Here is a 14600-nt window from a genome sequence, read left to right as displayed (position 1 = left end):
AAACAAAAACAAACCATCTAAAATTTTCAAGGGACAACTTTTTCTCTCTACAACTACCTAAAAGGAGGTTGCAGAGAGGTGGGTGCTGGTCTCTTCTCCCAAGTGAGAGGCAATAGGACAAGAGGAAATGGCCTTAAACTGCATCGGGAGAAGTTTAGACTGGACATTACAGAAATTTCTTCACGGAAAGGGTTCTCGAGCACTAGCAGAGGCTGCCCAGGTTGATGGTTGAGTCCCCATCCCTGGAGGGGTTTAAAAGATGGGTAGATGAAGTGCTTGGGGACATGATTTAGTAGTGGACAGGTACGGTTGGAGCTGATGATCTCAAAGGTCTTTTCCAACCTAAGGATTCTGTGATCTCTACCCAATACTACAAGCAGAACATTTTTTTTCAATGTCTTTCCCCTATCTTTTTCCAAAGTTAAAATGAGGAGATTACCAGGCACTATATTTATGTCACATTCTTTTTGCTGCTCTGGGTAATTCTACAACATTTAAAGCATAACCAAATACATCATTTCATCCCATTTTTGTTCTCTTCTTAGAAAAAGCGTTAATTGCAACGAAGCATTATAATTCAATGACCCATTAGCAGGCCATGTTCTCTTTCTGATTTATACTACGGCCACCACTGATTACAGTATTTAATTAAATTTTCTTTAGTTGTTTCCAATGCATTGAATGCACCACAGAGGGTATTTCTAAACAACACAAACATCTCCTTGCAATGATCCCCCATGCATATTAAAACAGGCAATTGCTGACAGATCACAAGCCAAGGGGAACAAATTGCAGTCTCAAGATCTTAAACAGAACAAATCAGCAAAGCCAGTTTACACAAAACAGGTCAGCAAGCCATTCCAAAGTAATTTTTCCAAATTTAAACCAATTAGGACTCTAACTCTTCACACAGACAATCACAGTCACCAATCACACAGATAGTTACATGCAGACAATGACAAGTCACAAACAAACCAAACGCGAAAAACTGCAGTTCTGTACCAAACTGGGGACTTCAACCTCAAACCAAACTACCAAATACCAAAATGCAGGTTATCAAATCTACCAAAATTGGGGACTCTTAACACCAAGCCCAAATTAGGCACCTTTCAAGCCCAGCCCTGCAGGGCTTTCACCTCTGACTGACAAGCAGGCAGCCAAACCAAAATCCTAAAATTTTAATTCTTCCCAGTGGAATCCTTGCTCCTAAGATGTGATCTGAGGGGGTGGAGGTTCAAGAAGCTCCCAGCTGCCAGCTGGAACATCCTCGACCCCCACAGATCTGAAATCCTGAAAGCAAGTCCCATGTGGGTTGCCAAAATGATGCTGAAAATCCTGGCAAATCAACTTCTGTAAGACTCGGTTTGGGGGTTCAGAAATCAAGCACCATTTATCAGGCCTGGGAAACATGAGGCAGTGATCTCCATCAATCACGTGCAGTGAGACAATAACTAGTGACAGAATAGATTTCCAACTTACACGTATATATATCAATTTTCCCAGAAATCTTATGCATATTCTATTATTTTCAAGGACAAATTTGAATATTGTTATGAAATTTGACAACAGTCAAAACACTTGCTCATTTGAAGCTTTGGCTCCAGCTCTTTCCAAGGACAAATTTGAATATTGTTATGAATTGGAGGAGGCACCTGGAGGTCTGGGTCACCCTGAAGGGGTGGGGGCACCCTGGGTTCCTCGGAGGGGGCACCTGGAGATCTAGGTCTACCTGAAGGGGTGGGGGCACCTGGAGATCTGGGTCCCCCTGAAGAGGTGGGAGCACCCTGGGTTCCTTGGAGGGGACACCTGGAGATCTGGGCCCCCTGAAGGGGTGAGGGCACCCTGGGTGCCTTGGAGGGGGCACTTGGAAATCTGGGTCCTTCTGATGGTTTGGGGGCACCTGGAGATCTGGGTCCCCCTGAAGGGCTGGGGGCTCTCTGGGTTCCTTGGGAGGACACCTGGACCCTGGGTCTCTTAGGGAGGACCCCTGGGGACATTTGGGATGCGGGTCCCCTCCCCCTACCCAAGAGGGGATGGAGGAGGGGGGGGAATTTGGCACGTGCGGGCACGAGGACCCCCCCATCCCCCATCTCCGGCCTTTTTGGCACCTCCAGGATCCGGGGAGGGGGAGGGAGGTGACAACAGCCCTGGGAGAATCCAGGTGACCGGATTCCCAGGGTCGCCCCCTCCCCCCACTGTCCCCATTCCCACAGGGAATCCAGGTGGCCCCTTCCCCCTTCCCAGTGCTGGACACGTGGCGGGGAACTCAAGGGGTCTCAGGGTTTTAAGGGGGGACCCAGGCATCGGAGCCGGACCCCCCCCCAAGTTCTCCCCACAATTCTCCCAGTGCTCTCAGGAGCTCTCCCGGTGCCTTCAGTGCTCCCAGTGTCCCCCCAAAACTCCCTTTGACTCCATCAGTGCCCCCTGTGTCCCCCCAAAACTCCCTTTGATTCCCCTAGTGCTCCCAGTCCCTCCCAGTACCCTCAGACCCCCGACTGCTCCCACTCCCCACCAGTTCTCCCAGTAACCCCAGTGTTCCCATTCCCCCTCAGTGCACTCAGTCTCCCCCCAGTGCTACCAGCACTCCCAGACCCCTGTCTTTCCCCAGTACACCCCGCTATTCCCTCAGCCCCTGCTGAGCCCCCTCAGTGACTCTCAGGGTCCCTAGAGACCCCCCAGTACCCCCAGTGCTCCCACTGCCCCTCAGGGTCTCCAGAGCTCCCCAGTATCCCCAGTGCTCCCACTACCCCGCAGGGTCCTCAGAGACCCCGCCACCCCCAAGCTCCCAGTACCCCCAGTGCTCCCACTGCTCCTCAGGTTCCCCAGAGATCCCCAGTACCCCCAGTGTTCCCACTGCCTCCCAGGGTCCTCAGAGACCCCCCCCAGAGCCCCCGGTACCCCCACTGCTCCTCAGGGTCCCCAGAGCCCCCAGTACCCCCAGTGCTCCCACTGCCCCTCAGGGTCCCCAGAGACGTCCCAGAGCCCCCAGTTCCCCCAGTACTCCCACTACCCCTCAGGGTCCCCAGAGACCCCCCCGAGCCCCCAGTACCCCCAGTGCTTCCACTGCCCCTCAGGGTCCCCAGAGATCCCCCCCTTCCTGAGCCCCCAGTACCCCCAGGGCTCACACTGCCTTCCAGTGCTACCACTACTCCCAGTATCCCCCTTGTAACCCCCCTCTAGGCCCCCTCCCCGCTCTCACACCTCCCCAGTCCCTCCCCCTTCCCCTCACCCGGGGCGGGACCCCCCATCCCATAAAAAGGCCCCGCTGGGACCCCAGACCCAGCCCCGAACCATGAGCAGCGCGACGGAACCCCACGGCGACAGGAAGGTAATGGGGTGCCCCCCCCATCCCAGTTCAGCCCCCCTTCCCAGTTCACCCCCCCATTTGCCTAGTTCAGTCCCCCCCCATTTTTCCAGTTCAGTTCCCCATCCCAGTTCTGTTTCCCCCCCACTTCCCAGTTCTGTCCCCCCCCACTGCCCAGTTCAGTTCCCCTTCATCCCAGTTCATTTTCCCCCCCAGCCCAGTTCCATTGCCCACCCAGCCCGGGTCAGTTGCCCTCCATCCCAGTTCAGCCCCCCCCATTTGCCCAGTTCAGCCCCCCATTTGCCCACTTAAGTTCCCCCCCAGTCCAGTTCAGTACCCCTAATCCCTGTTCATTCCCCCCCACCCCACTTCCCAGTTCTGTTCCCCACCATCCCAGTTCAATTCCTCCACTGCCCAGTTCAGTTCTTCTCCTCATCCCAGCTCAGTTCCCCCCCTTCCCAGTTCAGTTCCCCCCTCAGCTCAATTCAGTTTCCCCTGATCCCAGTTCAGTGTCCCTCAATCCCAGTTCAGCTTTCCCCGATCTCAGTTCAGTGTCCCTCAATCCCAGTTCAGTTTTCCCCGATCCCAGTTCGGTTCCGCCCCCCCCCCCGATCCCAGTTCATTTCCCCTCCCATCCCAGTTCAGCCCCCATCATCTGCCCAGTTCAGTCCCCCCCCACTTCCTAGTTCAGTTCCCCCCCGAGCCCAGTTCAGTCCCCACCCTAGACCAGTTCAGTTCCCCCTCTGCAGTCCAGTTCAGTTTCCCCTCCCAGCCCAGTTCAATTCCCCCCTCAACCCAGTTCAGTTCCCCTCCCAACCCAGTTCAGTTCCCCCCCACTGCCCACTTCATTTCCGCCCCCCAAGTTCAGCTCCTCCTCCCCCAATCCCAGTTTGATCTGGTTTGATATTGGCCTGGTTTGGACCTTATTGCTCCAATTCATCCCAGTTTGTCCCAGTTCAGCCCAATTATTATTTGGCCCCATTCATCCTGTTTTGTGAATGTAACTGGTCTGGCCCCTTTTGACCTAATTCAGCATCTTTATGTTTGTCCCAGTTCAGACCAGTTAGTATTTGGCCCCGTTCATCCTGTTTTGTGAATTTAACTGGTTTGGCCCCTTTTGACTCAATTCAGCATCTTTATGTTTGTCCCAGTTCAGCCCAGTTTGGACTTTGACTGATTTGGCCTCTTTTGCCCTGGCTCCATCCAATGTAGTTTTGTCCCAGTTCAGCTCAAATTGGCTCTGATGGCTCAGACTGGCCTGATTTGACCCAGTATCACCCAGTTTGACCCCATATCACCAAGTCTGACCCAGTTTCACCCAGTTTGTCCCAGTTCAGCTCAAATTGGCCCTGTTGGCTCAGATTGGCCTGATTTGACCCAGTATCACCCAGTTTGTCCCAGTTCAGCTCAAATCAGCCCTGTTGGCTCAGGTTGGCCTGATTTGACCCAGTTTGACCCAGTTTGAACCAGTTTCACCCAATTTGACCCAGTATCACCCAGGCTGACTCAGTTCAGCTCAGGTTGGCCTGATTTGACCCAGTATCACCCAGTTTGTCCCAGTATCACCCAGGCTGACCCAGTTCAGCTCAAATTGGCCCTGTTGGCTCAGATTGGCCTGATTTGACCCAGTATCACCCAGTTTGTCCCAGTTCAGCTCAAATCAGCCCTGTTGGCTCAGGTTGGCCTGATTTGACCCAGTTTGACCCAGTTTGAACCAGTTTCACCCAATTTGACCCAGTATCACCCAGGCTGACTCAGTTCAGCTCAGGTTGGCCTGATTTGACCCAGTATCACCCAGTTTGTCCCAGTATCACCCAGGCTGACCCACTTCAGCTCAGGTTGGCCTGATTTGACCCAGTATCACCCAGTTTGTCCCAGTTCAGCTCAAATTGGCCCTGTTGGCTCAGTTTGACCCAGTTCAGCTCAGATTGGCCTGATTTGACCCAGTATCACCCAGGTTGACCCAGTTCAGCTCAGATTGGCCTGATTTGACCAAGTATTACCCAGTTTGAACCAGTTTCACTCAATTTGACACAGTATCACCCAGGTTGACCCAGTTCAGCCCAGTTAGGGTCACCTTGTCCCAGTTTCACCCAGTTTGGCTCATATTGACCTGGATCAGGCCAGTTGAGCCATATCCCACCTGAGTTTGCTCCCAATCCAGTCAACCCCAGGCCAGTTTGGTCTAGTTTGGCCCCAACTCCATCCACCCAAGTCTCAGTCAGATCTCAGCTCCACCCGGCCAATCCCAGTTTGACCCCAGCTCAACCCAATTCATCCCAGTTTGAACCCAACCAGTCCCACTTTAGTCCTCACTGAACCCATCCAATCCCCTTTTTGGCCCCAGTTTGGCCCTTGGTGGCCTGGCCGGGTTTGGTCCCAGGTTGGACCTCACTTTCCCTCTGCCCTTCCCTCCCCATCCTGGCAGCTCCTGAAGCCGCTCCTGGAGAAGCGACGTCGCGACCGGATGAACCGGAGCCTTGACCGGCTCCGGCTGCTGCTGCTGGCGGCCACTTGCGATGAGGTGAGGCTCTGTTGTGCCTCTCACGGCTCTATCGTGCCTAGCGTGGCTTTATCATGCCTATCGCGGCTCTATCATAGAATCATAGAATCACCAGGTTGGAAAAGACCCACCGGATCATCGAGTCCAACCATTCCCATCAAACACTAAACCATGTCCCTCAGCACCTCGTCCACCCGTGCCTTAAACACCTCCAGGGAAGGTGACTCAACCCCCTCCCTGGGCAGCCTCTGCCAGTGCCCAATGACCCTTTCCGTGAAATATTTTTTCCTAATGTCCAGCCTAAACATCCCCTGGTGGAGCTTGAGGCCATTCCCTCTCGTCCTGTCCCCTGGGAGAAGAGGCCAGCTCCCTCCTCTCCACAACCTCCTCTCAGGGAGTTGGAGAGAGCAATGAGATCTCCCCTCAGCCTCCTCTTCTTCAGGCTAAACAACCCCAGATCTGTCCCAGCTCTGAGTTTGATGGCATCTCCTCATAGCTCTCCTGTGACTCTCACGATTCTACTCTCAACTATTTGGGCTCTCTGAGGGCTCTGCTGTGTCCCAGCATGTGGCTCTGTTGTGATACCATCACAACTGTCACAGTCGGGGCTCTATCTTGACTATTGCAGCTCTGTCACAGCCACTCTGGTGACCTTCAGGGCTCTGTGAGGCTCTATCAAGGCTCTGTTGTTGCACTATCATTATTATTTCAACTATTGTGACAGTTCTGGGTGGAAGCGTGGATCTGCTAGAGGGTCGGGAGGCTCCAAAGAGATCTGAACAGGCTGGATCCATGGGCTGAGACCAATAGCATAAGGTTTAACAAGGCCAAATGCCAGGTCCTGCACTTGGGGCACAACAACCCTGTGCAGCTACAGACTAGGAGAAGTCTGTCTAGAAAGCTGCCTGGAGGAGAGGGACCTGGGGGTGTTGGTTGACAGCGACTGAACATAAGCCAGCAGTGGCCCAGGTGGCCAAGAAGGCCAATGGCATCTTGGCTTGGATCAGAAATGGCGTGACCAGCAGGTCCAGGGAGGTTCTTCTCCCTCTGTACTCGGCACTGGTGAGACTGCATCTTGAATCCTGTGTTCAGTTCTGGGCCCCTCACCACAAGAAGGATGTTGAGGCTCTGGAGTGAGTCCAGAGAAGAGCAACGAAGCTGGTGAGGGGGCTGGAGAACAAGAGGAGCGGCTGAGAGAGCTGGGGGTATTTAGCCTGGAGAAGAGGAGGCTGAGGGGAGACCTCATTGCTCTCTACAACTATGTGAGAGGAGGTTGTGGAGGGGAGGGAGCTGGCCTCTTCTCCTAAGTGACAGGGGACAGGACAAGAGGGAATGGCCTCAAGCTCCACCAGGGGAGGTTCAGGCTGGGCATTAGGAAAAAAATTTTCATGGAAAGGGTGATTGGTCCCTGTCCGAGGCTGCCCAGGGAGGTGGTTGGTTCACCTTCCCTGTAGGGGTTTAAGGGACAGGTAAAGGAGGTGCTGAGGGACATAGGTTAGTGATTGATGGAAATGGTCAGATTTGGTGATCCAGTGGGTCTTTTCCAACCTGGTGATTCTATGATTGAGCAACAAAGCTGGTGAAAGGGCTGGAGAACAGGCCTTATGAGGAGCGGCTGAGAGAGCTGGGGTTGTTTAGCCTGGAGAAGAGGAGGCTGAGGGGTGACCTCATTGCTCTCTACAACTACTTGAAAGGACGTTGTAGAGAGGAGGGTGCTGGCCTCTTCTTCCAAGTGACAGGGGACAGGACAAGAGGGAATGGCTTCAAGCTCCGCCAGGGGAGGTTTAGGCTAGACGTTAGGAAAAAATTCTTTACAGAAAGGGTCATTGGGCACTGGAACAGGCTGCCCAGGGAGGTGGTTGAGTCACCTTCCCTGGAGGTGTTTAAGGCACGGGTGGACGAGGTGCTGAGGGATATGGTTTAGTGTTTGGTAGGAACGGTTGGACTCGGTGATCCGGTGGGTCTCTTCCAACCTGGTTATTCTGTGATTCTGTGATCGTGACTCTGTCATGATGCTTGGGGTTCTCTCAGGGTTCTGTCACGATTGTCACTTCATTCCTCCCTACTATCGCCTGGCACCACAGCTGCAGCAGCTTTGTCCTGGTGCCTCCTGCCACTGAGGGCGCTGCTGGGGGGTGAATCCACCGTGACACTATCACGATGATGCTGGGACACTGTTGGGGACGTTCTCGGGGCTCTGTCAGGGGATGCTATCATGATACAATTGGGTCACTCTTGGGACACCATCAGGGTGCTCTTGGGACATTGCTGGGACCTTCTTGGGGTCCTGGGGGGCCACTGTCAGGACACTCGGGGCTCTGTTTGGACACTATCATGATGCTCTTGATTCACTCTTGGGACACTCTGGGGGTGTTGTTGGGACACGATTGAGACCCACCTGGGATTCCAGGTGGCTCTGTCATGACACTATGTTCCCCCCCCAAGCCTGCTCCCATCTCTCTAGGGGCACTGTCAGAGCCTAATGATGGTTCTATTGTGAAGCTGCAGCTGCCCCCCTCCCTGCCCCACTCCTTGTCGTGATCTGTGTGACATGTGTGTGTCCCCTCTCTCCCCCACCCTCTCTCCGGCTCCCCCAGCGCCTGCGGAGCCCCAAGGTGGAGAAAGCCGAAATCCTGCGGAAAGCGGTGCAGTTCCTGCGGATGCAGCCCCTCTCAGGTCTGCCCTCAGCTGCCCCCAACCCCCAGGACCCCCGCCCCATGGCACCCCCAGGCTGTGGGGTGTGGGGCAGGGGGTGGTGGAGGTGGTCACCCCATTTCTCTTTGGCACAGACCCTGCGGCGACGGAGGAGCTGCTCCTGCGGCGCTACTGGAGCGGCTACCGCGAGTGCCTGGCCCGTGCCGCCCGCTTCCTGCAGGCCATCCCAGCAGAGCCCCCCTCTCCTGCTCCAGGGCCCACGGCCAGATGCCCCCCACCACTCGCTGTCAACCCCACCAACACCTCCGGGTGCCCCGGCTGTCACCATGGACTCCCCACAGGCCCCAGTTGCCCCCGTGATGTCCCCAGTTGCCCCTGTGATGGCCCCAGTTGCTCCCATGACAGCTCTGGTTTCCTCTGTGATAGCCCCAGTTGCCCCCATGACCGCCCCAGTTGCCCCACTGACAGCCCCAGTTGCCCCCGTGACCACCCTTATTTCCTCTGTGATGGCCCCAGTCGCCCCCATGACCACCCCAGTTGTCCCACTGATGGCCCCAGTTGTCCCCGTGACGGCCCTGGTTGCCCCTGTGATGATACCAGTTGCCCCAGTTACAACAGACCTGGCCTCAGACCCAGCTGGGGACCCAGCCTTGTGCCCTGGCATGGCCACCATGGTGGCCCTGTTGGTGGCCCCAGTGGCCATGAGGACTCACAGCGGCTCTGGGCCAAGGAGGAGGCTGAGGGGCTACCGGGGCCACCTTGCCGTATCTGGAGACCCTGGCCCTGAGGAGCAGACTCGAGGGCACCCAGGGGCGAGGGTGGTAGGGTGCCTCTCCCAGTTGGTCACTGGGAGGATGCAGGGGGTAGGATACGCTGGGAGAAAGGCGGGGGTTTTAGCTGCTATACTGGGAGGAAGGTCCCTTTGATGTACTGGGAGGCCTGGAGTAAACTGGTAAGCTGGGAGGAAGGTGGGGTTTTAACTAGTATACTGGGAGAAAGGTGGTTATTTGCTTGTATACTGGGAAGATGGTTTGGGTTTTTTTAACTGGTATACTGGGAAGACAGTGATTCTTAACTGGTATATTGGGAGGAAGACTGATATTTTCCCTGGTTTAGTGGGACAATGTTTTTTTTTAAACTAGTATACTGGGAGGAAGATCACTTTTTCACCAGTGTACTGGGAGAAGAGCTTTTTCAACTGGTGTGCTGGGAGGACTGAGCTTTGTTACTGGCATACTTGCAGGCTGTGAGAGTTTTAACTGGTATACTGGGAGGGAGGCACTGCTGTATGGAGAGGACAAGGCTCTCTTACTGGTTTAGGATGGGAGTCTTTCCTGGGAACGCTGGGAGGACAGGGCTTTCTGTTTCACTGGCACCCCAGAAACATCTTTTGTAATGGGGATACTGGGAAGACTGGTGATTTTAACTGGTTTCTGCCCCAAACCCAGGTCCTTGGGGACCCTCCTCCATCCTCCCTAGGGGGAGGGAATAAATTCCTGGCCTGGGAGAAGCAGGAATAGCTCTAAGTGGGATCGGATGGAGGGGCTGCAGCTCCTGGTTTTGGGGTGAAGGGGTTGGGGCTTGGGCTCCGTTAATGCTTTGTTCCTGGTACGGGTGGAGCTTTGGCATCCCAGATCCCAAAATGGGGGAGGCAGTTAAAAAGAGAGTAGGAAAAGGGATACGGGAGGGAAGTGTTCAGGGTTTTTTCGTTTTAAACTCTTTTTCCCCTATTACTGCACCCAATTCATGTCCCATTCCCCCTTTTTTTCCCTGTATTTCTGAGGGGGAAAACCCCTGATAATTCAAATACAGAATGTGTTGAATCCTGATCTGGTCCAGCTCCTTCCATCATTGCCAGGAACACAAGGGCTACAAAGGGGAAGACACAGCCCCAGGGTGGCGTTCAGCTCATATTTACCCAGTTCAACCCAGTTTGCCCCAGTTTAGCCCAATTCAGCTTGTAATGACCTGGTTCAACCCAGTTCAGGTCATATTGGCCTGGTTTGAATTAGTTAAGCCTGATTCGGCTCCTATTGTCCAGTTTGGCCCGTTTTCACCCAGTTGAGGCTGGTTCAGCTCATACTGGCCTGGTTCCACCAAGTTAGTTTGACGTATTTGGGCTCATATTGACCCAGTTCAGCCCATATTGACCTGGTTTGACCCAGTTTCACAGAGTGTGACTCAGTTTGATCTGCTTCAGCTGAGATTGGCCTGGTTTGACTCAGTTTAGCCCAACTTGACCTAGTTTAGCCCAGTTTGACACAGTTCCTCATCCTCTTCCCTTGCCCCAGTTGCTCACCCTGAACAGGGAGCCAAGATCTCGCCTCAAGACCTGACTCAATCCACTCATGCAGAAATCTCACCAATAGCTCTATTGCTCACCAGAAACTAGAAATCTCACCTGGAGATGTTCAAGGCCAGGTTGGATGGGGCTTGGAGCAATGGGTGGAAATGGATGGGCTTTAAGGTCCCTTCCAACCCAAACCATTCCCTGATTCTGTGATTAATCCCAAAGGTTCATGAGGTAGCAGTGATGTCACTGGGTCCTGGTCCCAGGGAGTAGTGGGGACCATGGGGCAGCACTGTTCTACCTGTTACACCCAGGTCTGGGTTGGGCTCAGGGTGTCCAAGTGCCTGGGGGATTGGTTTATGGTCTGGTGGGTGAGTACCCTCAATGCATGGATCCAAGGGAGCAGTGGAGTCTGTGGGGCATCCTGGATTTACTGGAAATGGCGATGAGTCTGTGAGGGAGAGCTGACCTACTCTGAGACATCTGGGTCTTGGGGAGCTGCGCTGAGCATGGGTTAGGGGCCAGGAATGCAAGATACCCATGGAGCAGTGAAGTGTATGGGAAAGAGATGCATGGGTTATCAGGAAGAAATGGGTATCGCCACTTCTCCTTGTGAAACCTTCCTGTTGGCCAAATCCCAGAGACCCTGAAGGTTCATAGAATCACCAGGTTGGAAAAGACCCACTGGATCATTGAGTCCAACCACTCCCATCAATCACTAAACCATGTCCCTCAGGACCTCGTCCACCAGTCCCTTAAACACCTACAGGGAAGGTGAATCAACCACCTCCCTGGGAAGCCTCTGCCAGTATCCCATGACCCTTTATGTGAAAAATTCTTTCCTAATGTCCAGCCTGAACCTCCCTTGGAGGAGCTTGAGACCATTTACTCTCGTCCTGTCCCCTGTCTCTTGGGAGACGAGCCCAGCTCCCTCCTCTCCACAACCTCCTTTCAGGTAGTTCAAGAGAGCAATGAGGTCTCCCCTCAGCCTCCTCTTCTCCAGGCTAAACACCTCCAGCTCTCTCAACAAGCTCCTCTTGTTCTCCAGCCCCTTCACCAGCTTCGTTGCTCTTCTCTGGCCTCGTTCCAGAGTCTCAACATCCTTCTTGTGGTGAGGAGCCCAGAACTGACCCCAGAATTTGAGATGCGGTCTCACCAGTGCCGAGTCCAGAGGGAGAATAACCTCCCTGGACCTGCTGGCTACATTGTTTCTGAACCAAGCCAAGATGCACCACTGAGTACAGAAATGACACCACCAGATCCAAGGATGAGGAGGAGGTGGATGGAGGCTTCAAGTAGGCAAACAAGCAAGTGCATATAAACAGGGAGACCACGGCCAGGTGTGGGAGGCAGGTGGAGAAGGCTTTGTACTGTCCCTGCTCCGAGGGGATCCTCAGCACAGCCCTAAAGGTCTGCACATAGGACACCACAATGAAAAGAAAACAGCTGAAAAGTAAACAGGCACTAAGCACAAGAAGTCCAACTTCCCTGAGGTAGGAGTTAGAGCAGGAGAGCTTGAAGATCTGTGGGATTTCACAAAAGAACTGGTCCACAGCTTTGCCCTGGCAGAGGGGCAGGGAAAATGTATTGGCCATGCGCATCAGAGCAGTGAGAAATTCAACGACCCAGGCAGCTGCTGCCATATGGACACAAGCTCTGGTGCCCAGGAGGGTCCCGTAGTGCAGGGGTTTGCAGATGGCATCGTACCGCTTGTAGGACATGATGGTGAGGAGCGAATACTCTGTGCCGAAGAAGAACACTATAAAGAAGACCTGGGCAGCACATCCTGAGAAGGAGATGGCCCTGGTGTCCCAGAGGGAGTTGGCCATGGATTTGGGATCAGTGATGGAGATGCAGCCCAGGTCGAGAAGGGAGAGATTGAGGAGGAAGAAGTACATGGGGGGTGTGGAGGTGGTTGTCACAAGTGATGGTGGTGATGATGAGGCCATTTCCCAGGAGGGCAGCCGGGTAGATGACCAGGAAGAACCAGAAATGCAAGAGCTGCAGCTCCTGTGTGTCTACGAATGCCAGGAGGAGGAACTGGGTGATGGAGCTGCTGTTTGACATCTGCTGCCTCTGGATGCGAAGCTCTGAACACAGACTCTGCATGCTGGCTGCCGAGGACTCAGACCTGCTCTGCAGCAGTGGGGTCATGGAGTGGTGTGGGCAGCCCTGGTGTCTAATTCTCTCAGACAACACTGCTCCTAAAGCAAAAGGATCAGCAGCACCCACGCTTCTAACTCATAGTCATAGAATCATAGAATAACCAGGTTGGAAAAGACCCACAGGATCGAGTCCAACCATTCCCATCAATCACTAAACCACGTCCCTCAGCACCTCGTCCACCTGTCCCTTAAACCCCTCCAGGGAAGGTGCCCCAACTCCCTCCCTGGGCAGCCTCTGCCAGTGCCCAATGACCCTTCCTGTGAAAAATTTTTTCCTAATGTCCAGCCTGAACCTCCCCTGGAGGAGCTTGAGACCATTTACTCTCGTCCTGTCCCCTGTCACTTGGGAGAAGAGCCCAGCACCCTCCTCTCTACAACCTCCTCTCACATAGTTGGAGAGAGCAATGAGGTCTCCCCTCAGCCTCCTCTTCTCCAGGCTAAACACCCCCAGCTCTCTCAGCTGTTCCTTGTAAGGCTTGTTCTCCAGCCCCCTCACCAGCTACATTACTCTTCTCTGGACATTCAGATGGATAGAGACAGGATGGACACAAAGTTAGTTGAGGAACACAATAAGTAGAAGGTATAGGGAGCAGAGATCTCTAAGCCCTAGAGATTACATTTTTTAGGGTAAATAGTACTTTTCAACTTGTGTCTCAACCTCATTGTTACCTCATCAGCTACAGAGAGAATAGAACAACAGACACCTGAATGGCACTTACATCTGACCACCAAACTGACCCAAGAAAAACTGATGAACCCATCTCCCTTTCCCCAAACCATTAAAGCCCTTTTCCACCCCTGAAGTATCAGAGAAGGAACCCTGCTCCTTCCTGACAGGACCTGCCCTATATTTTAACCCCTCTGAGCCTTCTGTGTTGCTGTTCCTCGGGAGCTGTGCTTCTGAGCCCTTCCCAAGGTTCCCCTGGCCCCTTCTATCTTCCACCAGCCCACAGACTCAACTTCCTACCCTAGGCTGGCAAACTTAATTCCAGATTATTATCATCCACGAGGTGCCTGTTACAAACTGCAGAGCCCCTAGGGCCAATACATCATCCCACACAGAATGAGGAACAAAACCAAATCATCCCGTAACCAGAAACTCTAGGCAAAGCACCAAGAAAAAAAACCAAAGAAGGAAATCAAACTGTTAAAACATTGTGCCCCCTCCAACACCCAATCAAAAATAACTGACAAAAAACCCCCCATAGTTACAGCTGTATGTGCTGTTTAGCCTGGATTCTTGCAAAACTCATTTCTCCAACAGATCCCTCTGCTTCTTTAGAAGACAAACCAAACAAACAAACAAAGAAAAACCTTAAAAATCTTACCAAACTAGCTTAATCTGCTCAAAAGCTATAATGAATTGAAACAGCAGCAAAGCTGGAAAACCAGAAACCTCAAGGAAAACCGGAACCTAAATGACCTCCTGAGGCAAGGCCTGTGGCTTATATACCCCCTGGGCCTTCCCACCCACCACCTCTGAGTGGGGTGTGATGAACCCCCTCACAGGTATAAACAGCACCTGGGGAGCAGCTGTGTTCTATAACTCTGCCTTACATTCTCAGCTAGAACAACACTATTACATTCCTGAGAGCATCCTTACAAGAAATAACAGTATGTGAGCTTTCACTGCAATGCTGCTTGTTGTGACAGTGATGGGACCAGGTAGTGAACATTTTAGAG

At 53.3% G+C, this 14600-nt stretch overlaps 1 protein-coding gene across 1 annotated transcript; it reads left to right on the top strand.

Moving 5' to 3' along the window:
• The first annotated feature begins 3292 nt into the window (after window positions 1–3292).
• On the top strand, window positions 3293–9712 carry LOC138733938 (transcription factor HES-7-like). The gene is made up of 5 exons (XM_069881458.1): window positions 3293–3328; window positions 5733–5828; window positions 8405–8483; window positions 8597–8771; window positions 9706–9712. Exons 1-5 carry the CDS (start codon window positions 3293–3295, stop codon window positions 9710–9712), a joined length of 393 nt encoding a protein of 130 aa, XP_069737559.1.
• Window positions 9713–14600: the final 4888 nt, after the last annotated feature.

This window comes from Phaenicophaeus curvirostris, unplaced genomic scaffold (genome assembly GCF_032191515.1).
Source record: "Phaenicophaeus curvirostris isolate KB17595 unplaced genomic scaffold, BPBGC_Pcur_1.0 scaffold_48, whole genome shotgun sequence".
Taxonomy (NCBI): Eukaryota; Metazoa; Chordata; class Aves; order Cuculiformes; family Cuculidae; genus Phaenicophaeus; species Phaenicophaeus curvirostris.
The sequence above is the reverse complement of the archived record's forward strand: the minus strand, read 5'-3'. Positions and strand labels throughout refer to the sequence as shown.

Coding starts and splice junctions, on each gene's coding strand:
- LOC138733938 (XM_069881458.1), top strand. CDS start 3,293: ATGAGCAGCGCGACGGAACCCCACGGCGACAGGAAG. Junction 3,329..5,732: donor AACCCCACGGCGACAGGAAG/GTAATGGGGTGC, acceptor CCATCCTGGCAG/CTCCTGAAGCCGCTCCTGGA. Junction 8,484..8,596: donor GCGGATGCAGCCCCTCTCAG/GTCTGCCCTCAG, acceptor TCTTTGGCACAG/ACCCTGCGGCGACGGAGGAG.